The sequence below is a fragment of the Chelonia mydas genome, chromosome 1 (assembly GCF_015237465.2).
Source record: "Chelonia mydas isolate rCheMyd1 chromosome 1, rCheMyd1.pri.v2, whole genome shotgun sequence".
In the NCBI taxonomy this organism is placed as follows: domain Eukaryota; kingdom Metazoa; phylum Chordata; order Testudines; family Cheloniidae; genus Chelonia; species Chelonia mydas.
This window is the reverse complement of record NC_057849.1, coordinates 135,983,363-136,010,402: the sequence shown is the minus strand read 5'-3', so window position 1 is coordinate 136,010,402 and position 27,040 is coordinate 135,983,363. Positions and strand designations below refer to the sequence as shown.

The window sequence follows — 27,040 nt, the reverse complement described above, 5'->3', positions numbered from 1 at the left end:
TCAAGAGGCTCATGCCCTGTAGTTGGGCTACACTTTACATAAGAATCCAAACCAAGGCCCAAGTACAACAGTTTCCCCCATTACTACTCGAGGTCAGACGAGCTGATCATGATGGGCCCTGGTGGCCTTAAAATCTATGAATGAATCTAGTAAATGCATTACTCTTAACTTCCTCTTGTGAACTGGTGTGATTGTTTTTAAATTTGAATCAAACCCAGATTTCAGTGCCCTAAGCCTCAGTGTGTAAGCTTCTTGGAGAATGAAAACATTTCAGACCTGAAGCTTGAGCAATGGTTACCACTACTTACATACTGCAGTCCCAGACACACTACAGACCCCAGGATCCCTAACCAGCTGCAACTATGTGACCACTAACTGCTTGCCATGAAGATCACAAAGGGCCAAGATTGTGACCCAGGCTGCATGTTCCCTTACTTCCCTGCACAACCATGGTTAGCTGCACAGTAGTGAAGCAGCCTGCACAGAAGCCATTACATCCTCTCCATCCTGTGCACATGGCCAGGAATAGACAGAGCCTTTGGCTCATTGAGTCACACTCTGCTTCCTAGTCTACTCAGGGTGCTGCCCCATACACACAGTTCAATTGAACCCCAAAGAATCTCAGCATTTCTTACTGAATTGCCACAAACAAAATACTGTAAAAACCAAGTATCTTGGCAGGGCGTTAAACACTAGATGACCCTTGGGGTCCCTTCTAACCCTACGATTCTAGCAAAGAAACAAAAACACAACAACAACAAGAACCAACAACCTTAGAGCTGGGCCAGAATCTTGATTCTAAGCACCCTCAATTGGGGAGAAGCAAAATCCCAACCCAAATCTTGCCACTAGGATCTATCTCAATAAAGGGTCCAAAGCTAAGCACTCTCACTTTTGGGATGAAATGGTATTCTAACTTCAGATCTAAATTTTGTAGCCCATCTGCTTACGGAGGTAATTATTCATTTTTATGAAGGAGAGTACTGAAATCAGTGACAGGGACTGTTAATCAGTTGCTGGCCTGCTTTAAATACTGGTTTAACCATCAACAATGCTGCTGTTTAATATTTAAACAAAATGTTTAGTGCTTACTGGATAAAGTGCATTTGCTAATTGCTTAAACAGAACAGAAACAGGTACAGCTTTGCAGTTTGGGCTTCCGCACACCACAGAATCAGCATCACAAATGCTGCCACTTGTCAGTAAGTTGGAGGTTATTATTCAGGTGGATCAGATACATCAATTCTAACAATAAAACAATTGCATTTTAATAGCTTTTCATTTGCAGTTGACTGCTAGCAGCTCCAAGAGGTCTTGGACCTATGCTTTCAGTGCTATGGCTTGTAGAAGACAAAATACCCAGCCTACACCAAGGTTCAGACAAGACAAAAGACCCCTCCCACATTATGATAGATCATTACCCAACACATACGTGGAGTGGCCCCGATCTTCTTTTAAGTAAAAGTATATTTGGAAAACCATTTTATTCTGTAATACATTGCAGTCAATGGGGCTTGCCACATACTTAGAGTGAAGCATGTGTTGCAGGGCTTTGGTGGACCAGGGTCAGAGTGCTGTGTACCTTGCAGCATTGTGTCCCATGCTAATGACAAGGGCCTGATCCAAGTCCCAGTGAAGCAACTGGAAAGGTTTTCAGTGAAATAATGAGTTGGATAAGGCCCTAAGAAAGAGAGTGGGGTTAAGATACACATGGGACTAAAACTGTGATCTCAGAATAAAGAAAGGTGGGGGCCATAGGATCCTGTCTGGAATGGCCCTTTGATTTGCACTTCTCATGGTAAGAGTTCTCTTGGGCCCCCCAAGCAATGTTCGAGTCAAGATTTGGCCCTTGGCGCTCGCCTCCCTAGACTGTAAGTTCTTTGGTAGAGGGAATGTGCCATCTCACATGTTTGGAAGTGCAATGGACATTGTGGGCCCTACTGTAATACAAATAAATAAAATTAAGACACAACCATGCGGTGGGGGTAGTAGAGAGCGGCACCATCCCAGGCGGACTGCCGAGGGGATTTTACACCTGGAAGACTGAATTCCTTCTTGAGCCAACAATAGCAGAAAGAGCACACCTGCTGCTACACCTCCAGAGGTTGCTGTGTACTCTGCGCTGCACATGCAGCTAGCTCCAGTGGCCAATGTGTATGGAGCAGGGAGGCCATTCAGCACCTTAGGGAGTACAGGGGCTGCAGCTGTGCCCTGCTGCTGAACGGGGGTGTAAGTGATAGAAGGCTTCTTGCATCCTCCTTCCCCTCCTTGCACAATGGAGCAATAGGGTGCGATCTGGTCCTTTCTTCTTATTAACAATGTCCGGCCACTGGATCCAGTGGTATCATAACTGAGTCAATAGTATTTCTACTGAACTGGTACAACACCAACTTCTTATCCCTATTGACATCCACTAAGAATCAGAGTAGCCTGGCAATAGCAGAACTATGCTAATACAACTAGTGTACTTGTATTTTTGATGGACCACATAACAGAAAAGCAATGAAATTCAGAGCTTGGTGTTTACCCTTGATTAAGTATTGCAAGAGGTCTCACCAGAGCATGAGATGGTGAGTAACATATTTGCTTCATTACCTAGTCATAATGTCAAGAGGTCAGGCTGGAGCAGTAGCTAAACCCGTAAATTCTGAATTTCCTTGCAGAGGCTGGTTTGGGCCAGACAGAGGGATATTGCAGTATTAGTTTTGTCTGCTAATTTCATAGGTACAGATTCGGATACCCTTACTTACATTGAATAGTACTGTACTCTGGGTAGTCCCACTGATTTCACCACTGAGGTGACTTCAGTGGGACTACTTGAGGAATAAGGGCTTGTCCACACATAAAGCTTAATTGATTTCATAGAATCATAGAATATCAGGGTTGGAAGGGACCTCAGGAGTCATCTAGCCCAATCCCCTGCTCAAAGCAGCACCAATCCCCAACTAAATCATCCCAGCCATTTGATTGTGTGTGCATGTCTACTTCACTTTGACAGTGTTTCCCTTTCAGTTTAGCTTAAACTGATTCCTAAATAAATTAAGCTAAATCAAAATAAGACTTGCTTGATCAGAAATAAGCATATCCGCAGAGTTTGCATCAGTTTAATTAAATCGGTTTAAAATTGCACCTTTAGTTTAACTAGTGACAATTTCTCATATAGGCAAGGTCTCAGAATTGTTTTAAGCTAAACCAAAATAAGTCACTCTTAAACCAAAATAAAAGTGTCCTCACAGAGCTTTGTAATAGTTCTAAGTAAATTGTTTTAAAACTGATTTAAGTTAAACTGGTTTATCTTTCTTGTGAAGACAAGGTCTAAGGGTGGTAGAATCTGGCTCCCTCTTTTATATATATATAGTGTATGAAATATACTAATGCTGTTTTCACTTCTAGAAACAGCAACTAGGCATATAAACTGTTCTCACAAGATAAATCCGTTAACAACAACATCTGGAACAAAACACATTGCTTATTTGAGGCAGAAAACCAAGTAAAAATAAGTCTGCAGAGATATTTATAGAAACTTTTTTTTTAAACTATCAGGGGACTGGTTTACCTGGCTCAGAAGCTCTGAAAATATGTGGAAAATGTTGATAAACAACTCTCCTCATAAAAAGAAAAGGAGTTCTTGTGGCACCTTAGAGACTAACAAATTTATTTGAGCATAAGCTTTCGTGAGCTACAGCTCACTTCATCGGATGCATGCAGTGGAAAATACAGTGGGGAGATTTTATATACACAGAGAACATGAAACAATGGGTGTTACCATACACACTGTAATGAGAGTGATCAGGTAAGGTGAGCTATTACCAGCAGGAGAGAAAAAAAAACTTTTTGTAGTGATAATCAAGGTGGGCCATTTCCAGCAGTTGACAAGAACGTGTGAGAAACAGTGGGGGGGAGGGGGGGAATAAACATGGGGAAATAGTTTTACTTTGTGTAATGACACATCCACTCCCAGTCTTTATTCAAGCCTAATTTAATGGTGTCCAGTTTGCAAATTAATTCCAATTCAGCAGTCTCTCATTGGAGTCTGTTTCTGAAGTTTTTTTGTTGAAGAATTGAACTTTTAAGTTTATAATCGAGTGACCAGAGAGATTGAAGTGTTCTCCGACTGGTTTTTGAATGTTATAATTCCTGACGTCTGATTTGTGTCCATTTATTCTTTTATGTAGAGACTGTCCGGTTTGGCCAATGTACATGGCAGAGGGGCATTGCTGGCACATGATGGCATATATCACAGTGGTAGATGTGCAGGTGAACGAGCCTCTGACAGTGTGGCTGATGTGAATAGGCCCTATGATGGTGTCCCCGAACAGATATTTAGACACAGTTGGCAACGGCCTTTCTTGCAAGGATAGGTTCCTGGGTTAGTGTTTTTGTTGTGTGGTATGTAGTTGCTGGTGAGTATTTGCTTCAGGTTGGGGGGCTGTCTGTAAGCAAGGACTGGCCTGTCTCCCAAGATCTGTGAGAGTGATGGGTCGTCCTTCAGGATAGGTTATAGATCCTTGATGATGCGTTGGAGAGGTTTTAGTTGGGGGCTGAAGGTGATGGCTAATGGCGTTCTGTTATTTTCTTTGTTGGGCCTGTCCTGTAGTAGGTGACTTCTGGGTACTCTTCTGGCTCTGTCAATCTGTTTCTTCACTTCAGCAGGTGGGTTTGTAGTTGTAAGAACGCTTGATAGAGATCTTGTAGGTGTTTGTCTCTGTCTGAGGGGTTGGAGCAAATGCGGTTGTATCGTAGAGCTTGGCTGTAGACAATGGATCGTGTGGTGTGGTCTGGGTGAAAGCTGGAGGCATGTAGGTAAGTATAGCGGTCAGTAGGTTTCCGGTATAGGGTGGTGTTTATGTGACCATAGCTTATTAGCACTGTAGTGTCCAGGAAGTGGATCTCTTGTGTGGACTGGTCCAGGCTGAGGTTGACGGTGGGATGGAAATTGTTGAAATCATGGTGGAATTCCTCAAGGGCTTCTTTTCCACGGGTCCAGATGATGAAGAAGTCATCAATGTAGCGCAAGTAGAGTAGGGGCATTAGGGGACGAGAGCTGAGGAAGCGTTGTTCTAAGTCAGCCAAAAAATGTTGGTATGCTGTGGGGCCATGCGGGTACCCATAGCAGTGCCGCTGACTTGAAGGTATACATTGTCCCCAAATGTGAAATAGTTATGGGTGAGGACAAATTCACAAAGTTCAGCCACCAGGTTTGCCGTGACATTATCGGGGATACTGTTCCTGACAGCTTGTAGTCCATCTTTGTGTGGAATGTTGGTGTAGAGGGCTTCTACATCCATAGTGGCTAGGATGGTGTTCTCAGGAAGATCACCGACGGATTGTAGTTTCCTCAGGAAGTCAGTGGTGTCTTGAAGATAGCTATGAGTGCTGGTAGCGTAGGGCCTGAGGAGGGAGTCTACATAGCCAGACAATCCTGCTGTCAGGGTGCCAATGCCTGAAATGATGGGGCAACCAGGATTTCCAGGTTTATGGATCTTGGGTAGCAGATAGAATACCCCTGCTTGCGGTTCTAGGGGTGTGTCTGTGCGGATTTGTTCTTGTGCTTTTTCAGGGAGTTTCTTGAGCAGATGGTGTAGTTTCTTTTGGTAACCCTCAGTGGGATTAGAGGGTAATGGCTTGCAGAATGTGGTGTTGGAGAGCTGCCTAGCAGCCTCTTGTTCATATTCCGACCTATTCATGATGACGACAGCACCTCCTTTGTCAGCTTTTTTGATTATGATGTGAGAGTTGTTTCTGAGGCTGTGGATGGCATTGTGTTCTGTTCTCAGGTTATGGGGCAAGTGATGCTGCTTTTCCACAATTTCAGCCTGTGCACATCGGCGGAAGCACTCTATGTAGAAGTCCAGTCTGTTGTTTCGACCTTCAGGAGGAGTCCACCCAGAATCCTCATGTATATTATGCCTGGAAGATTATTCTTGACAGGCTTTCATCTGTGTTAGCGAAGTATCATTTTCATAAAACAGTCCTGGGGCAGTTCTGGAGGGACTGCAGTGAGATAGCTTGCGGTGCTTCTTCCACTGATTGGTGTCACTCTGTAGTAACAGTCACTGCTCAGTGTCATGCTAGAGGAGGAGCTAGAGTGTGGGGGAGTTGTGTTGAATGTGTCAGAAGACACACGTAGGACAGTATAAGGAGAGGGAATTAAGACAGTAACACTTGGATGCTTGGCATGTCAATCTGCACTTACCGCTTTCACTTGCAGTAGTTTAAGGTTGTCAACCTCTGCCACTGTGTTAAGTGATATGTTATTGACCCTGCCTCTAATCCTTTTAGCACCTGCATACTAGTAACAGTCTCTCCCTCCTTCTCTCTCTCACACCCCCCCTTCCACGGGTTTACACATCAGAGTAATCTTTATCAGACATCAGTAGATTTGACACTAATGAGTTTTAACAACAAAACAAAACAACATCCAACCCCACAGACCCCTCTAGTTGTGGAGAAACAAAGCTGAAAGAGCCAATTGTCAAGCATAACAAATCAAGCCCCTCTCTTCCTCTTTTTCTATCCCTCCCTCCAGCTCCCCTCCCTCCAAGCAGTAGATGGATCTCCCTTATTAAACTGATCATGCATCTGATGCAAAAATGTGTGACTGAATCGGTGTTTTGCCTGGGGTCTTTTTAATTTTTTATTTCATTTGACAACGAATAATCCTGTCCAGTCTGCACTTTTGCAGTGATGAACAAATAGAGCTGTTTCTCCACGGCAGCAGAAACTTAAATCAAAAAACCAATACAACCTGATTCCACGGATTATATCACTGCCGTGATTAGATGATACCAGTGTTGTTAATAATAAAATGCTATAACAGAAGACTTGTCTGATGATTTACAAGGAGGGAGATAAAAAATAAAAGCATGACCTTTGTGCCAAATTACTAACATTCATCCATTAACACCTCACTCAATATTAATAATCACACACTGGGAATGGCCAATAGAGAAGCAGAGAACCATCAAACTCATTCCATACCTGCTGGCTACTAACAGACTGATTATGCAGCAAGTTTTCAGACAGCTCCTTTGTATTCTTTAATCCTGTCTAGTAGCTGACAGTGAATGCACTGTTCAGACAAATCTCTGTGCTATGTGCAAACAAAAATAAAATCATAAAATGAAATTCCAAAAGCACACATGCCAGCATTCACAGAGCAAGGACGAAAGTTGAAAAGTTCTGGCACTTTAAATCAAGTTTGACAGGAACTACCTGTTGCTGAAACTTTACTGCATTCCTTGGCTCTTAAAATGGAAAACAGGAGCAACTTTTATTTGGGAAACCAAACTTTTCTATATAGGAGACGGGGGAAAACCCTTCCCCCACCAAAAAGCTACAGCAGGAAATCCTCTCTACAAATTAAAAACAAAAATACCTGCATTCTTCAGCACACAGCAGCCCAGAGCCATGGTTGAACACTCTGTTGTGTTTTTCAAGAAAGTATCCCAATGTCCAACAGGCTTCTTTGCTTTTATCCATAGTATTTACTGAGTCCCAGTGCTATGCGAAAGCTGACCTGCTTAAGTAAGGGGGGAGCAGAGGGTCAGGGAGAATAATCTTCTGGGAACACGGATGGCATAGACTTTGACTGAACATCTGTACATCCTCCACACTCCCCTTCGAGACATGCAGATGGTTTAGCCCAAGTACTTGGTCCTTCTAATCTCCTCACGGTCCAGCAGAATGGCAAATCAGAGTCGTGAACAGTAATCCCACTTCTCTTACTCTCCATCACATGAGGGATTTAACACTTCCCTGCCCTTAAAGAATCTTGGGACTCTGCTCAATTGGTTAGTGCTGTGGTCTAACAGCACAGGGATCTGAACACAATCCTTTAACAGTCGGGAGATGTGGGGATGTATAAAAATTAACTGAGGCCGTAGAGTGACCAGAAGGAAAAATCAAACTGTTGCAGCACTAATGAAGAAAAAAGATGTTGCTATAATCTGCCCCAGCTGCACACTGTCACACACCGTATCCCATTCTATCCTAAGCACAGCTGTCTGAGAAATATCTGGTAAGGGGGCGATTATAAAACATTTACCAGATTCTGCTTCCCGTCACTGGAATTACATTGGATTTACATTGATGTAACAGTGAGCAGGACCTGATCCTACATGATGAAACAAATTTGCATTGCAATTTCCAGATCTAAAAATCGTAATAAAAGAGAACAAATTTCAAATGCGCTCCCAATGCAATGCCTTCCACAATAGGTCTCCTGGGAGAGTAACCAACTGAGCATTCTAAAACGCTGTATTTTTTATTACCCTCCATATCTGTGATGCTGTACTACACCACAGCGAGGAGCATGAGTGATCGTGCCAACTTAAATTAACAGGTAAAACAATTCAGACACATAATCCACTAGCCAAACAAGTGAACTAGCCCATCACAAAATGGTACCTATTGTTTTATGATTATTATTATTGTGCTGTACAGAGACATGGAAACATTCCCACATTGCTTTAATATTTTTATTTTTGTGCTGGCCTGTTCCCCTCTTTTAAAATTATGTTTTAATAAAAGAATCTTAACTGTTCTTTAGGATTCAACTCTCATTATCTTTGATGCCAATAACTGGATTATGATGTGCATAATCCTAAAAAGAAAAAAGGGTGGGGAAAGGGATTTAAGAAGAGATTTTAAAATGTATAATAATAAAAACATGACAAGAATTTGCCTTCCTCTCCTTCTTCTTGGAGTATTAGAAAGTAACTGCTTAATGCTTGACTTCCCATTGCTAGGCTACCCACCTCAGTGATTATAAGCAAAAACTGAAAGGTGCAACTTGAGTTCAGAACAGGAACTGAAGCATAGCAGAGGCTCTTTGATGCATTAAGACAGCCCAAGTCAACAGAAGGTCTGGCTGTAATAGAAACAGCAGCCTTGGAGAACATGACCTAGATAGAAACTTCAGCCTTCCAAACATCAATAAGTGGAATCAGCAGCTTATACAGCCATGGACATTTCCTAAAATACTTATAATTGCAATACTCACAGACCTGTTCTCCCCCCTCCCTTCATGTGTAAGCCCTGGCAATGTTTTACGGGGGAAAATGAAAGAGGAAAAGAGACAGAGAGAAGTAGACTGTACCTTTTTATGAGGCTTTATTAAGGCCTGAATTAAAAATGATTGTTTTCTTTAAAACAAAATTGACTTGTATCATCTTTCCTGATCCTTAGTCAACAATGTTTCCTTCCAAGGCCAGCAATTTCCCCATAAAAATAATCTCACAAATGGAAGGAAAAGGTGCTTTACATTCTATTTTCTCTAGGAAGTAATAATAATTTTAAAAGGGTTGAAATATCTCCAACTCTGTTTTTCCCTCAAAATGACCCCAAACGGCAAAGGGAAAATATTTGCTCTCAGTGCTTGAGCAAACCACAATGAATTAAGGTTTTGTTGTTAGTGGCAAAGCTGCTATTTATCTGCAGAGAATCAAACCAGATGTTGAAACATAATTGAGGGTTTGGTGGCTCAATGAGCTAGCCCTTCAACCTCTGGAAAAAAGACCTGCTGCAAAACCTGGCTGGGGTCACAAATGAAGAGAAGTTTGACAGTCTCAGACTGAGCACAGTTCGTACACATCAGCAAACTAACCACACATTTGGACAGGCTTGCTTAACGAGGAGTTCAGAACTAGGAGAGCAGAGTGGTGCAGGTCAGAACTGATGTGCATTGGCAGAGCTTTCACATACTCTGTCGTGCTTTTAAGACAGTGATATTAGTCCCTCATTTCAGGAGCACTAAAATCTAGGGCTGATTGAAAATTTTCTATCAAAACTGTTGTCTGACAGAAAATTGGATTTTCAGCTAAAATCTGTTACAAAAATGTCTGCTTTCCATCAAAAAACAGAACATCCCAAAACTGGAACGCTCCACCTGAAAAATGAAGAATTTCAGTTTGGAAGTTCCCCATCAGATCAGTAGTTCGACGTCTCATGCCCCCATTCTTCTCTATGGGCCAGGCTACCCAGCCAGACTACATCTCCCACACTGCACAGTAACCCGGGACTCCCATGAGGCACTGTGTAGGCTCAGCAAGAGGGGAACCATGATGCATCATGGAAGATGTAGTCTGGCCAAGGAGCCTCGCTCATAGAAGAGAATGGGGGCAGGAGGAACCCAAAGTACAAGTCCCATAAGGGCACTGCAGTGGCATTTTTGAACTGAAGCTTTTCCATATTTAGCTGAAATTTAGCTGAAACTTTGCAGCCAAAATTTTTGGTTTACAATATTTTGAGTTAATGATTTTTGTTTTCATTTACATCAAAATTTTCCACAGGGAAAAAGAAAATCCATTTTCTGACCAGCTCTACAAAATCTCTCTTACTATTTTTTAAACCAAGAAAATGAACGCTGCATTCCTTGAAGGTTATTCTATTTTTAATGTGTCTGTCCGCCTGTTCCAACAAATATTTACAGTATCAGCTACGGCAGTCCTAATAAAGTCTTTGAAGAGAAACAGGGAAACAGAGAGGAGCCTGAGAGATAAACCTGGACTCTATATGTCAAATGGAGTTTGTCAACAGATATGCTGTGCTCTGAATGGGCTACAAGCACGCATATTTGCAGAGACAGTCAGGAAACATTGTGATTTCTGGCAATGACATAGTAGGTGCTGGGGAAGGAGTGAGCCTCTTACTGTCCTACAGCTTGTTTTCCCTTTCAAGTCTGCAACCAGACCCACGTTCCTGGTTGTTTAGGCACCAGTTCCTAGAGCTTTGATAACAGTAACTCTGTTGTAACCGTAAAAGATAGATAATGAACAACTCATTGATGGCTATTCTTACCATTATACCACATGAAACAAATTCACCATCCAGTCACACCAGTGCCACCCCAGTCACTTTACTAAGGATTCGCTGTCATGTAGGAATTGAGCTCTGTTCATGTGTTAGAGAAAACTCCTTACAGCATGTGTGGGCACTACAGCACACTGTCAGATCTTATTGGTGAAACACAGATTTTGGACTTTAGTTGAGGCCAAATTCATTTGAATCCTCATCTTTGAAATTTATTATTTCTTCCTAATGATCTTTGAGGCTGAAATTTCCAATTAAAACTGAAAGGTGCTAGAACCTTACTGGATTGTCTAAATAAAGACGATGAGCTTAATTCTCTGCTGGTATGGAAGGGTGTAGTTCAGCTGATTTTGATGGGATTGACACCAACAGACAATTTGGCTAGTTCAGCTAGAAGTTAGTTCATAAAACAGTTGTGATTTTGATTTAAACTAGTCAATAAGTAAATGATACATAATAATGCCCGTAGATGATTACCTTTCCATCTTAATAAATTCAGCAGGAATTACTGACCGACTGTACAGAGGGAGTGTGGTCCAGTGGATAGGGCCCTGAACTGGAGCTTAGGAGACCCAGGTCTATTCCATGTAGGTGAGTCACTTCACTTATCTGTGCCTCTGTTTCTCCTTCCCCCTTTGTCTTTCTTGTCTATTTAGACTGTAAGCTCTTCAGGGCAGAGTCCATCTCTTACTAGGTCTGGTCTACACTATAGGGGTAGGTTGACGTAAGCTGCTTAGCATCAACCTAGCTGTGGAAGTGTCTTCACTTAAATTTGGCTCCCACCAACGTAAATGCCTCGCTACACCGATTCAGTAACACCACCTTCCCGAACAGTGTAAGTAATTAGGTCAATGGTGTCAGCAGAGTCACTGTGTTGCTTACATCGACTGTTATTGGCTTTCAGGAGCCATCCCACAACGCCCCATATTGACAATACAATCGATACAAGCGCTCCTGGTGAGGATGCACATGCTGACACAAGGCGCCAAGTGTGCACACGCACAAGTGATTTAATAACTGAGGTGGCCGTACGCCAATGTAAGTTAGGTTGACATAATTTTGTCGCACAGACATGGCCTACGTGTCTGTAAAGGACACAGCACAATAGGGCCCCAGGCATTATTAAAATAAATAAATAAATAAATAATGTGTTTTTTTTTCTTCTTTGGCACTTCGTGCTTATCTCTCTTGCTCCAGAGATTATAGGATTGAAGTGGCCCTTCACATCTTTGTGTGTAAGCAACAAAGGCTTAAGGCTAAGTGTGGCCCAGATTAGCCCAAGACACATGCCCTCGAAACTGAGGTCTGAGGAGTATGCTTCCAAGGGAAAAGGATGATCTGGTGATTAAAGACCAGAGGAAGGAGTTGGCAGAATACTGCTCTTCTTGGCTGTGACACACAGATACTGTCTGACCCAAGGCAAGTCATTTGGGGCTCTAGCAAGCTCCCAGTCAACTATAGCAAACTTTTACTGACTTCAGTGGGAGCAGGAGCAGGCTCTTTGTGTGTCAGCTTCCTCCTCTCTAAAATGGGGATAACAATGCGGGAGTTTCAGGAAAGATTCATTAGTGTTTGTAAAGATCTTTGACTATATATATACAGTCAAAGAGCCCTACTGCTCTAGGATCCTTACAATTTTCATAAAGACACAATATTTCAAATATTCATATTTAAGGAGTGAACCACCCAGGAAACAAACAGAAGAGATAAGCACATCCTCCCTTCACATTCCATTCAATCCACCCCCCTCACAAAAGTCTTAAAGAAATGAGAGGGCTTGCCGAATGACCTGCAGATCCATATATCCTCACAACAAAGGTGGGAGGAGTTAACTCCAGAGTTGAGGACCTTTCACCAAAAAAGTCCGGCCACCAGGGCTATAAAGTGAAGGTACTGCCGTATCACTTAGACAGCACATCAAGTATTATTATTTTGAGCTGGTTGGAAAATCCTAATTAGTTTGCACAGGGAAAATTTGAAAAAAAAATCCCTTCCTCCCCGCCCCCGCCTCAAAATTCCCTGTGAACATTTTTCAGGTTTTCAATGAAAAACTAAAACCAAAAAAATTTTAAGCCATTTTTGGGGAAAAAAAGTCATTTTTCAAAAACCAAAACCAAAAATCTTTACCAAAATCTACAGATTTTTAGAAAATTATAGGTGTTTTTGTTTCTGGTTTTTCAACAAGAAGCCATTTATCATCCAAAAAGTTTCATAAAAATATTTGACCAGATCTGTTATTATTTCAAATAAAGGGAAAGTGGGGGTGGAGTATCATAGGAAACCAAATACATCAGTAGGGGGAAAGGATGGATGGATGCTCTAACCTTGTATTTCAATGGCCTCTTTAATGCACAGTATCCAAATTGGTCAATAAACATTACCACTATTCATAGTGAATCCAGTCCCTGAATGAAGCAAAGTGACTCCTACACACTCATTTTGTAAACGTATCTAACGTTGCTTCAGGCACCTCTAGTGACTATGCCATACCCCCCCAATGGGGGAAATTTTCCCTCTCTCTGGGCCGCCTTCTTAATCAGGATGGTTTTCATGATAACTAAGCTAAAGGCCCTAAGATTGCATCCAACGGCCGCTTCCCCCAATTCCCACAATGAAAATGGTGCTATACATACAGAGGCCATAGAGATCTGCAGGTTCTAGTGGCTAACCCTCCTTCTCATTCTGGGGGACGGTTAGGGTGACCAGATGTCCCGATTTTATAGGGACAGTTCCGATTTTGGGGTCTTTTTCTTATGTAGGCTGCTATTACCCCCCACGCCCATCCCGATTTTTCACACTTGCTGTCTGGTCACCCTAGGGATGGTGAGTCATTCTCTTTCCCTTCACACCTGTGGAATAAGAGGCTTTGGGTGAAAATTCAGCAAGGGAACCTTACAGAGCTTCTCCTGTTCACACAACTCCCTCTCAGGGATTTTTCTCTAGGAGGGGATGATATGGCACAATATTTTTTCCTATGGGACATCAAACCACTATAGCTGGTTTAACCCCATTGTTCCCAATCCTTGGATTATCTGCTGTTCTGAATCCAGATTTACCCTAAAACATAGTTTTATTTTCAGTAAACAAATACTGTATTTTAGATTAATACCAAAAATGCAAAAAAAAAAAAAAAAAGAGGGGTGGGGGACGACCTGGCACAGTACAAAGGACAATAGAATATCCTTCATTCAGTGTATCAGAAAAAGAGCCTTGCAAAGTTCTGCTTGTCCACTAGCCTCGGACAAGCATATTTTGTTATGGTTGAGTAATATTCTTTTCTTCATCATCCACCAGAATGGAGAGAAAGTAAAATTTGTCTCCGGTCTGGTAAATTTCCACAATGATTTTGCAAGGCTGAATACCAGCTTGATCCACCCCATCTATCTATGTACGTTGTTCTGTTCGTATGAACATATCAGATACGTTAGAATTATGAAATGAATATGGAATAAATATCGCTATGACACTGAAAGACGTGTGTGTGTGTGAGAGTGAGAGAGAGAGAGAGAGAGAACTGTTGATTTATGAAATCAGGTTGCTTTTGTAATCCATGCACAGAGCTCTTCTGCCCCCTCCCTGGAGAAATCAGGATGTGAAGAAGCAAAGCTTTCTTCATTCTTGATGATTCCTAAGTAGGCCAAATCACTTTGGAAGATGGCCAGAAGTTAATTTAATATTCACCACTGACCTGTTTTATTCCTCCTAGGTTTAAGTAAAAAGTTGGGTGAAAGCCTTTTCCTCTGTTTGTCTGAAAGTGCGCCACTGTTAATGCCATCCCCTGAAGCACAGTCTGCAGTGCACGCATAAATGATTTATTCAGAACTACTGCTACTTTCTTGTGCCATCAGCACATTACTGCAGCAACTTGCTAGCTACTGCTCAGGTAATAATATTCATCAGCATATGTTAAGATCACCGAAGAAAAATCAAAGATACCCTGCCTGCTTTTTATTTTAAACCCCTTCTTCATCCACCTATTTACAAAACAGAGCCAGAAGTACAAAAAACCCAAACTCCTAACTTTCCTCAAGCTGATTGCATATCACTATGCTTATTAGCCAAGAGTAGGTTATGCAGCTGACCAGTCAGCAGTGCCTAATACTACCACAGTTACTTTTTTAAAGTACAAAGGCGCTATTCCGGCTATTGGAACTAGATCAGAGGTGGGCAAACTGTGGCCCGCAGGCCACATCCGGCCCGGCTCCTGAGCTCCCCACTGGGGAGGCTAGCCCCCGGCCCCTCCCCCGCAGCCACGCCGCCGCGCGGGCAGCACTTCGGGCAGTGGGGCTGCGCGCTCCTGCAGGGCAGCGTGTCTGGCTCTGGCTGGGTGGCGCGGCTGCCAGACATGCGGCTCCGAGCGGCACGGTAAGGGGGCTGGGGCGAGGGGTCCCGGGGGCAGTCAGGGGACAGGGAGCAGGGGAGGTTGGATAGGGGGTGGGGTCCCGGGGGGCTGTTAGGGGCAGGGGATCCCGGGAGGGGGCGGTCAGAGGACAAGGAGCAGGGGGGGTTGGATGGGTGGGAGGTTCTGAGGGGGACAGTCAGGAGGCGGGAAGTGGGAGGGGTCGGATGTGGGTGGGGGCCAGGCTGTTTGGGGAGGCACAGCCTTCCCTACCCGGCCCTCCTTACAGTTTTGCAACCCCAATGTGGCCCTTGGACCAAAAAGTTTGCCCACCCCTGAACTAGAAGATGGTAAAGGGGGAGGAGTTGGAGGAGCAAAAGAGATTTTTTTTCTTTAATAGCATATTAAGATTCAAGATGAAGCACAATAAACAGGTCTTACTTCAAATGAGCAAGAGCTGGCAGATTTGTTGTGCTATAGGCTTTTTTACTCAACCTCTGCAAAACAAGTTTGTCGCAGTTGCCTGTATAGTGCAATCCATGTGACTCTGCAGCACTATTTAAAATGCCATCCTCAATGGTCTAGCAAGGTGTTGAGCAGGGTTAATGATTCAAAGTAAATTCTGCCCTTGAAGCAGTTATGGGCTCAGAAATTACGCCAAATTCACTCTGTTTTAAGCAACAGAGTTACACCCACGTAAGTCAGCAGTTAATTAGGCCTATTGATTTCAGTGGGATCCCCACTCATGAATCGGAGAATTTGATCTGTCTTTCCAGGGCTGAAGGCTAGGTTCAAATCTGCAGCAGTTTAGTGAACTAGATTTGGTGGCCTTGGTATAAAACTTTGTTTATTTTGGGCTTGTGATATCAGTTACTATGCTTAAACTTGGGTTAGACAGATTCCAGTTCAAATGGTTTCTCAAAACAGTTCTAACCCTGATTGGCCCCATTCCTACTGGCCAGCCAAACTATGCCCCTGATCACGCATTGAGAATTGTGTGAGCACATCCCTGTGCCAATGTAGGTCTCAGTGGATTAGAAGACATGTTGTTTAAAGCGTTTTCAGCTAAGTTTAACCAGGGTTCCCCAACATGTTTAAAAGTTCTCATCTACACCAGGATAATTCAGAGAAGACGTGGATCTACACGTCATTTTCAAACCAACCCAAAATCTGGCACAAGTTAATATAACCGGTAGCCTACTCTATATCTAACTAGGTTGCCATAGCATGCTCATCACCATGGCCTCTTAAGAATTATAAACTGTGTACAATAAAGATAGATTTCTGTCTTCCATCCAGTCAAGAAGGGACTAGAATTTAATTACCACCACCACACCAAAAAAAAAAAAAAAGACAGACTTTAAAATGATGTGGTGCTATCACCGGCAGGATAGTTCAGATAAATATCTCATGCTGGATAGCAAGACTGTAAGCTCTCCAGGGCATTTGTCTTTAAAGGGTCTCGCACGCTATGATGTTCTATACATAAGAATAATAGTCACAACTACAGAGGTTATACAGGATAAGGTGTGTTAACAGAGATAGCAATGTGTGTCTAATTCTTTCCTTCACTATGCCTGACTCTATACAGTGTTGTTAACATTGATAAGCACTAAATTTCACCCCATATAATAGAGTGCCGGATCCTCAGCTGGTGTAAATTAGTGTAGCCCCATTGACTTCAATAGATGTGAGCCAATTTAAACTCGCTGAGGATCTGTCTCAGAATTTTTAAACTGAAATAGAAATATCCCTGTTCTGTCTATTCCTCATCTTGGAACTAGAATGTTCTTCCTGGAAAAGGAGCTGAACTTGACTCCTGAATGATGTAAGTGCTCTGACTTTTTGAAACCGCAGCTATCCCAAGTAAACATGACTGCCTCTACCGACTGAAGGACTCCATCACCAGTCTGATTCCATTGCTACAGTATTGACGTGCATCAGCTACCATCTCATCACAAGGTACTGTTGTGCAGTAACTCTCCTGTAACAACATGCAAAGTTGTGTGTTACCATGGCCACACATTATTTCTACTTGCGGTGCAGTGATCCATTCCGAGTTCTTGTGACAGGACTGTAATTAAATCGTATCTCTTTTGTAATTAACCAGCAAAGAAAGTTGAAGGATTCACTGTTAGCATTAGGTGTGATTGCAAAGGTCAATCATTAGACAAAATCTTCCTCCTTGCCATAAGAAAGGACACTACTCTACCATGTACACAGAATCAAGGAATTAGGACCTACTGTACATGAAGATTTTCCTGCACGCCCCAGAATCTAAGCCTTTATTTAAGAAAAAGGTAATTCTCTCTCTCTACTTGTGAAGAAAATCTTCCCAAAGTAAAGCAATGGTGCCCCCATGATGGAATATCTCTTTAAGGCCACCATACAGCTGAACCAAGAAGTCAAACACAGCTGGTAGGGTCAGTCAGCTGTGCACAAGCTGCTCCAGACTTCGGGTGCTCTGCTAATAAACTAGTGTTGGCCCTGATCCTTGGTGTGTGCCTGCGTATACTTCTAGACAAGACATTCCATCCCTGCGAGCCTACAGCCTGAGAGAAGAGTAAACATCAAAAGTTAACTCTCTGTTAAGCTGAAAGAGGGAACTTTTGAACATAAATGATCAAGGACAGTTATAGAGACATGGATGGAATATGCTTGGCCAAGCAGAAGCTTAATTTATGTTAGTATGAACGGGGAATTCCATTTAGCCATACTATCTTGGACTGTGATTTCATAAGCAGACTTGAGCTTGGAAACCTCCTAAGTAAAGCTGTGTGCTACAGGAAGTGGCACTGGTGACTTTGCAAGTGGCATTATTGCCTCTGACTCAGTACTAAACCAGTACCCTGGGTAGTGCTAAGTGTCCCTGTACTATGATGTCTATGCAGTTTTTCATACTACTGCAGATGTAAAACCAATGGCCTGACTAATTGCCTCATTAAAGATCTCATGGTATTTTTCACAAAATTACAGGTGTCAGCTTCGTATTCTGACCAAATTCCAATTTATGGAATTACATTCTACCTACCCTGAAATACCCCCTTCTAATGTTAATTGGGTAAACTATTCATCAGTTCCGGGACTAAACTGTAGAGCTCATGGCAGAGAAGATCTAAGGATCAGAGGTGCAGCAGGAGACGATGATGGAATTCAGATGAGGATTTGAAGGTATAATGCAGGAGAGGAGAGAAGAGGTGACACAGACAATTTAAGATTTGTGGACACCTGCCAAAAAAAGGACCCGGAGGGTGGACAGAAGAGGAGGATGATCCATGGAAGAACATGACCACAAGGACAAGGCAGGGAAAAGACTGGCTAAGGGAGATGAAAGTAAGTTGAGTAACAAGTTTGCTGCACTGGGGAACAAGGAAGAGAAACAGGCTAAGACGGGTGGTGTGAAAGGAAGCCAGTCTCTGCATAACGGACTAAGATGATGGATTTAGCCAGGGACTGGAGCCCAAGGAAAAATGAGGATGATGTAAAGGGCACAGCAAGAGAGAACACCAAAAATTATATATTTCAGCCCTGGGTTCCTTGAATGTAGAATTACAATGAAGGGATCAAAAACAACATCAATCCTGTTGCTAATTTGGGTCCCGATTCTCACTTGACTTACAACCCCTTTATGCTGCTCTGGTGACATAAAAGGGTTATAAAATGGGTGAAAATGGTACTGTACCTAGGAAACATCCCCAGTGCAACATCAGCATAATCTCTCAGAACACCTCTTTGATGGCCCCCATCCGAAGCCCTGGCACAGAATGCTTGTTAGGTGGCCAGAGATCTGGGTTCTGTTCTTACCCAGATTTCCTGAGTCATGCTGAACAGGACATTCATTCACAGCTCTGAGCATGGGTCAAAAAAAGGGTTTCCAACCAAAAAATGGCTTTTCAAAAGGAAACAGAAACGTTCATTTAATTTCAAAACAAAACAATCACTTTGAATCTGAACTAATAGAAAAAGGTTGTTTTGATTAGTTTCTTCAAAAAACAAACAAACAAACAAAAAACAGTGAAAAAATTTCAGACCAAACTATAAATGTTTGTTTTGTTCTTAATCTTCTGTGGAACATATCTACCATTTTCCAGCCAGCCTTACTCAGCTTCTCTATGTGTAAAAAGGAGGTAACAACACTTTCTACCATAAAGAAATCTATCTAGGTTGATTTGATCCAGGAAAGCCAGGAAACTGAATGGTGAAAAGCCACTGCAAGATTTGTTCCGTTTAGGTTACTGATACGCATGTTCAGAGCAGCACCCACTGCAGGCTCCACTGGTGGAAGAAATGTTTCACAGGTGCGTCACCACTGGTGTTTCAAATAGAAATGAATGAACTCCCTTGTAAGGTGAAAAGGTCGCATTGTAAGGGTTCTGGATCAGGAATCAGAGGACAGAGAATAAAGCACATGCAAATGAACTACAAATCTCCTTATGTAATTTTAATTATTTGTATAAAGAAATAAAATAACATGCAACCCACTTTTTACAGTGAGCTTTTTGGAGAGAGAGAATGCAAACAAGACTAAAATGACAAGAAATCTTCAGATTAGGATTACAAATTATTTATACTCTATAGTTTCTTTTGGTTTTTAGGATAAATGTGCTTCAAATGGAATTATTTATCACTTCCTGACTAAATATGGCATGTTGTCTCAGGAAAAGACTGACTTTGTTTTCCAATCAGCAGCAAAGTGACTTAACCCATGTTGGATTTGGCATAAACTACTAAATCCTTCCAATATGATTAGAACCCCTCCACCCTGAAATCAAAGTCCAAGTGAGGTTTGTTGATTTTTTAAAAAGTCACAAAGGATTAATTTGGCACAGATGTTGATTAGTGCAAGAACTGTCATTCTGGAAGCATCAAAACTGGATGCAAAAGGAAAAGGTCCACCTGGTAACCATGATTTTCTTGCAATAATGGTATTTGTGTCTTGAGAAGGCCAAACTCTAAACCTACAGTGGCCTTTATTGTACGGCAGGGGCAGATGTTGACCGTTTAGCCATCAACAAGTAATACGCAGGAAACTATGTTTGGGAAGGTTCGCCCTTCAAACTTGTGAAGGAAATAGGCACTGTGTCTGATATTCAGAGCCAATAAGCCAAACTAGGGGCAAGACTGCATGTATATAGGGTTGAAGAGACCCACAGAGGGAGAAAGTGTGTGTGTGTGAGGTCCAGTAAAGCAACTGGCACTTTCTGCAGCTGTGAGGTCCTGCATTTGTGCAAATCCTGGATTTCCGCTAGTTGAAGGTGCAACCTAGTCAGTGGTATCTGACCTCTGCCTTATACGCCCTTACAACCTGAGAGAGTAAAATCAGCAATGCTTTTCATTATGCAGAGCTGTGAAGGATTAACCAACAGCACAGTTTTAGTATTCTGTTCCAGCACTTAACTCAAAAGCTGTGAAAATGTGCAAAGTATGTTCCATTACGCAATGAAAATTCAGATGAAAACTGAAGTAATGACCCTTTTGAAAAAACAACAAATATTTCACCAAGCAAACATACACTCCGGCTTTACACTTTTAACACCAGACTTATTTTACAGCCTTTAGAATCTACTCAGTCATTTATATTTCATCAGCTATGGCACGCTTGGGTACTATAAACATAATCCAATTCCGAAAGAAGCTGCCAGCACAGCTTCCAGAAAGCAAAAAGTGATTACTCTGCATAGAGACTTACAGCAATCATGGGATCTGCTCCTTACGTGGAGAGACATTTGCTCCTCCCTTTTATCGAAGACATTACTATTTCCAAAAAGAATGATGGACCGTCTGTTATAAGTGCTCGCAGGAAGGCCATTCACATGTCTTTGTTACAAAGACAAACAAGCAAGATTTCTCAACTGAGCGACTGCCCTTTGAGGTTTGCCTCATTTACATCCAAATTTATTTCTCCCCAAAGCTACTGCTGTTATCTCACATACATTTTAATGAACTGTGTACACCACGAAGGCTGAAACAAGAAACTAAGTTTCTAGACAACATTCTTTCCACTACAACAATTGGTCCCATGTTGTCTGTAGCTGTTTGCACATCTGGTTTTCTTTCTCCCCTCATCTGAGGTCTTTCCCCAGCATTATGTCTCATATTTGTGTAGTGGAAACTTGACAGATACATAAACAAGTAAATGACATTCGGGAGTATTTATAATGTTCATGCTGGTGCAGTGAATGGTGTCACATTAACCAAGTTTTTGCCTTTAAAGTAAAGAGAATCAAGAGGGGCTGGATGGCTCAGGACTTAATGGGTAATCAAGCTATCACTTCTAGGTCATCAGTTCAAATACAGACTGAGTCAGGAATGACCAACAGTCATTATGACCTGATCTGGCTGCTTGGTGGCCTATGTGAAATGATTGGACAGTTTCAGTCCAATTCCTAGGGAACACACATCCACATCACAAAATACATTTCCAAAATTAGCACTAGTTGGCAGTGTCAACTGAGAAGCCCAGGGCTGAACAGGCATAGAAAACAGTGTTGCATCCAGTTAAAGGAATGGCACACTGGCAATGTGGGTGTGGGGAAGCTTGCACTGTAGACATGCCAGTGTCGTGCCAGTTCTGTGGATGAATAAAGGACTTCATTTGCTGGAGGTGCACATCTGGCTCTTGTCAAAAACTCAAAATTCACTCAAAGAAAAATGTAAGTAAAAATAAACTAATTCAACCTAATTACCCAAAATGCAGCTACCAGAATGTGAGCATAACAGGGATAAAAGGACTATCATGGGGCCAGTGGCCTTTCAGGGAGAATCAGGGCTTAACTGGCCCATGGTGACCCTTGGAGCAGGTAGGTGGTCCAAGTGGTGGGAGCAGCTGAGTTCTATGAGTAGGAAGCTGCTCAGTTAGGAAGGGAGATCCCAAGGGAGTGAAGGAACAGATTTCTCTACTTGGGAAAGGCCTGGGACTGGAGGCTTGGGGGAACCCACAGGAAACAGCATAGGCTCCTGAAGGGGAGATGCCCTGTGTTAGGGCTTGGAAGCACAAGCCTTGAGTTAGCGTTCAGAGGTAACTGTGAGAGCCTCAAAGGAAGCCTGTCAGAGCCCTGGGAAAGGGAGACCACAAGGGACCTCCAGCTGTTAGCTCAGGGAAGAGAACCGGCAGGTGCCTTTGTAGAGTCCTGCAGTTTCAAGCTAGCTCTTAGGGAGGGAGCAAAAAAGGGTAAAGTCCTCTAGTAAGGACCAGGAGACAGTAGCTGTAGGAAAGGGGCTGCTGGAGTCATCCAGGCCAGCAGTTTGGGGTTGGCTGTGTCTGGAAAACTGGGCCACAGGAGTAAAGCTAATTCCTGTGGTGGGCTCCTAAAAGAAGGGTGAGGCAGTGCTGGGCTGGTGTTCCGGAAAGGCAACAAGGAATAGAAGAGACTCACAGGGAGCAGGGTAGGCTCTAGGAGGCAGGGAGAGAGAGCCCAGGGATAAGGGAACTGAAGAGATGCTCAGGAGTGGTGGAAGGTCAGTGTCACTTATATTGCATTTGGACTCGCAGAGGGGAAAAGCCTGGAGAGTCAGCACTCTGGTAAAAGTAAGAAGAGATGTGAATCAAGCCCAGGCGGGGCAAAACACCTTTTGTTTAAAGTTGAGGCTAAGTGGGATGAAGGACCTTTTGTTTAAGTTAATTTGAGTCTATTGCTCAGGATTGCATTTATTTGGGGACTTTGAATACCCGGAAAGGAGTTAGAACTTTATGTGACTTGGCCAGAGGGCTGAGCCCCGGAAGACCCAGCAAGAGGCAGGAGGTGCAGACAAGTAGCCCTCGCAACAGTGCCTCCAGGCGGGAGGGGCGCTATGATGGTAAGCCCAGCCTATTAGGAGGCCATTTCACAAACAAAGAGCAGAGAAAATGGGCCAAATCCTGCCTTTGGATATCTATGCAAATCTCCCATGGAAGCAAAGGGGAGCTTTTCAGCAACTACGTCAAATCAAAAGAGCCACATCTTCAACTGGTGTAAGCCAGCATAGCTTGCTGAGGATCCAGCCCAAGTGTTAGATTTTGTTAGAGATACAAACTAATGTGAAAAGAAAGAAACACTAATTTTCATTATAGTTTTTAGCAGTTTACAGCCAAGGGCCTCAAAACATTTTACACACTGATTAATCTTTACAACAGCCCCATGAGGCAGGCATTACCCCCATTCTGCAGACAGGGAAACTGAGCCATAGCCTGCGTAAGAGACTCCCCCAAGGTCACAAAGGAAAGTTTTCCACACAGATGAGTTTTAACTTTTGTTCTGTAAAAACAAAGCCTACATAAAAAGGCATTTTATTCTAGCCACTGGTTCCAACGTTCTGCACGTATTTTACTTTGCTGTGAAACAAAACGTGCCAGTCCACAGGACACTGATGTTAATTGAGAGGTCCCTGGAGCCTGCTGGGGCAGCTTTAGCAACTTCCAAACACAACTTGTAATTAGTGCCATTCACGGGCTGAGCCTCTTGGACAAAATTCTCTCTCCCGGTTAGCAAAGGGGCAAGGGAAACAGCAGGAAGAGCAAGGGCACGGGGTATGTCAGAAACTGGGAATGGTCATAGAAGACAGCAACCCAAGATGCAGGGAGAGAGTAGGGAAATGGCTAAGAGGAAGGCTGGAACGCTATGGGCATGGAGGACTGCTAAAAGGGCTTATTTTTGCTTCAGTGGAAGCACATGTTCTGGGCGTGAGTGAGGGGTGTCATGTTTAAGTGTTGAGAACTTAAGGCAAAGCGAAACAGAAGAAAGGAGATTTGAATTTAATTCTGAAAGTGGTGAGGTCGTTCTTATCGCTTTTGGGAGTGAGTGCAGTTGTTTAGGTCCCACTCGTGGGGCCTGGTTTAAGTGGAGTTTGCTGTAGTCAGTACAGTTAATTCCAAAATAATGCAACCAGTTAAAAAAAAAATGAAAACAACAAAACAAAACAAAACCCCAATTCTGGTTCTCTTTGGATAAAAATGGTCAACAAGAGGAGATGATTAATATATCTGATGGAATAACATACAGTAATTAAAACACTATATGCCAAAAAAATCACAAGCAGACAAGGCGTCTTTCCTTTTCCATTTTTCAGTATTACAAACTGTAAAGCCCTACACCCAAAACATTCACCGTTTCTCATTACACTGATTCCTTTAGTCATGATACCGTGCTCATGAACACAAAACCAAGGGACACCTGAAAAGTTAGTTATGGTGATTGCCATAGATAACGTGATGGGGTGAAAGTGTAATGGGAGGGAAGAGTGGGAAGGACTTGTGGGCAGGGATGACATAGCTATTCCCTTTCATCTCCTCCCTCACAACCTTCCAGATAAACCTTTAAAAGTGCCTTCCCTTGAGCATGTGTTGGAAGCAGTTTTGATGCTCAGCTCCCCCACAGTGCAGGCTTTTTATTATTAGTAAAATAATAATAATAATAACAATTATCACCATCATCTGTTATTTAAGCAGGCTCATTGTGAGTCACTCCAACCTGCTGAGCTGGGGTTACTGATTTAGAGCCGCTCCCAGAGCTCAGCAGCTTCCTGGGTCACAGCTGACAGTTAAAAGTTCTTGAAATTCACAATTCCGCAAATCTTTTTGGTCAAACTTGCAACGAAGAAGTCACCACCGATGTGAAAACGTTGTGCTGCTCCTCGACCAGCTCCTAGTTGCCCAGCCTTGAGCAGCTTCACATGTGACACTTCTCAATGGTGAGAAGCAGTCACTGATTGTTTTTGTCTGAGCCCCCACTGGACCAATAGCTGCAAATGCAAGAGAGACTGTTCCCCGCTCACCTCAGTAACGGGGGAGGTGGGGTGCTGGCACCGGGCGTAGCCGGGGATGGGGAAGTCATTAGGGTACAGGGTATTGAGGGGAGGAGGAAAGAGGGTAGGTTTGCTGAGGGGATTAGTGGAGGAGAGGAGAGCGTGCAGAGGGGTTTGGAACACAGCCTGAGAGGTTTGTGGTCAATGGAGGGGTTACAGAGAGTCAGTGGGGGGCTGGTGTTGTTAGGGTTTGTGGGGCCCATTCCTCCCCTCCCCCCATCAGCCTCCCCCCATTTTACAAACCCCCCATCTTAGCCCCCTCCTCTTTGCCATGCCCATTCTGTCTCCCTTCCATTCCCCCATAGGATCCCCTCACCTGGCCTGCCCCTCCCTACCAGCCACAGCAGCCTTTTCCAGGGGTGCCAGCAGTGGGAGAAGAGAGAGCCAAGAGTCCCCTGGAAGCTGGCAGGAGGAACTACACCTCCTGCCTGCAGCTCAGTTGAATGCATGAAGTGCCATGGGATGCGGGAATGTTTGGCCACTGGCAGCCCTGCCAGCTAGAAATATGGATATGAAATGCCAAAAGTGGATGGGAACTCTAAAAAAGACATACATCCTGCACACCATTCCCAGAGATGGTGCTTCTCTGTTGCATTCCCCACAGGTTGCTTTTTCCCATGCTGCTGAGCAGTACAGGGTGAAAATGTTTGTGGTGGGCACACCTGGTTTGTGGCAGGCATGCTCCATTTTAAAGAGCTTCTTCTGTTGGCAGAACTGGAGATGAGAATAGCAGCTCCAAGGGAAGGGGGACACTTAAGCAATTCCGTTTCCATATCAGTACCCAGAAGGCTTTTCAACTTTTCAGCTATTTCACAGCAGTGCTGCTATGGACTCAGTAGGCAAACCCAAAAGTTTCGGGGTGCATGCTGAGTTGTTGTCTGTCTGTAGGTTTGCAGAGCAAGAATTATGGAAGAGGGATTAGTGGGGTCAGAAATAATATAAAAGAGAATAAACCCCCATTCAGTGGAGGCTAGAAGTGGAGAAAGCAATTGTTTCTGATCCACTAATCCTCTCTCATACCGGCTCCCCTCAGGAAACCTCCCCTCTTTCCTCCTCCCCTCAATACCCTGTACCCTAATGACTTCCCCCCCGATGCCAGCACCCCACCTCCCCTGTTTCTGAGGTGAGCGGGGAACAGTCTCTCTTGCATTTGCAGCTATTGGTCCAGCGGGGGCTCAAACAAAAACAATCAGTGACTGCTCCTCACCACTGAGAAGTGTCACATGTGAAGCTGCTCAAAGGTGGGCATCTAGGAGCTGGTCGAGGAGCAGCACAACGTTTTCACATCAGTTGTGACTTTTCCATTGCAAGTTTGACAAAAAGGGTCAGTGGAATTGCTTTCTCCACTTCTAGCCTCCACTGAATGGGGGTTTATTCTCTTGTATATTGTTTCTGACCCTCTCACACACACTTTCAGAAAGCAGTGCCTCTAATTCTTCACCTTACTTCCCCTTCAGCCTATCCTGCCATAATCAAACAACAGAGAGAGAGAGAGAGAGAGAGAGAGAGAGAGAGAGAGAGAGAGAGAGAGAGAGAGAGAGAGAGAGAGAGAGAGCATGCGTACACGTGTGTTAATCTGATTACTCTCACACTGGTGACTGCACAGCACAGGATTATATTACTAGGGCAGGATTTGTGGTTCTGGAGGAGGCTGTTACTTGAAGGTGGCTAACAGCCATGTAATGGTGATAGAGAAAAGCAAAGCACAGGAATTCCATTCCCCTCACTTATTAAAGCAAGCCTGACTCCAGGCTCATGGGGCTATGGAACGCTCCTTATTAAACGTCTGACTTGATCTGTACAAATGGACACTTACACTTTAGACAAATGTGCATACACAGAAGCTGAAGAGCATGGTATAACTGCCTATATAGATAACGTGTGCTATTTGTGTGCACACTAGAAACATATCCCCCCAGCCTCCTATATTTTATAGGTTCAAACCCATGCCATATTTAATCTAAACAAATCTAATACAGAATATGAAGAACTGGGTATTTTTCAGAGTCCCAATAACATGGCTTTCAGACCACCCTTCAAATGCTTATTTGTGGACCTAATGAAATAATTGCAGAGTGACAGCTTGATTGCCTCCAATCAAATGTCAAC

At 43.3% G+C, this 27,040-nt stretch overlaps 1 protein-coding gene across 4 annotated transcripts in view; it reads right to left on the bottom strand.

Moving 5' to 3' along the window:
- The window catches only part of NHS (NHS actin remodeling regulator), a 333,270-nt gene that overhangs the window by 91,832 nt on the left and 214,398 nt on the right, over window positions 1–27,040 (bottom strand). The window contains exon 1 of one of the 4 annotated variants that reach the window (XM_037901105.2): window positions 7,379–7,636. The exons of the other annotated variants lie outside the window; for them this stretch is intronic. Within the exon in view, the coding sequence (XP_037757033.1) occupies window positions 7,379–7,412 (34 nt within the window). The 5' untranslated portion in view covers window positions 7,413–7,636. Of the gene's footprint in view, window positions 1–7,378; window positions 7,637–27,040 lie in introns of those variants that run through there. 4 annotated transcript variants of the gene reach the window in all.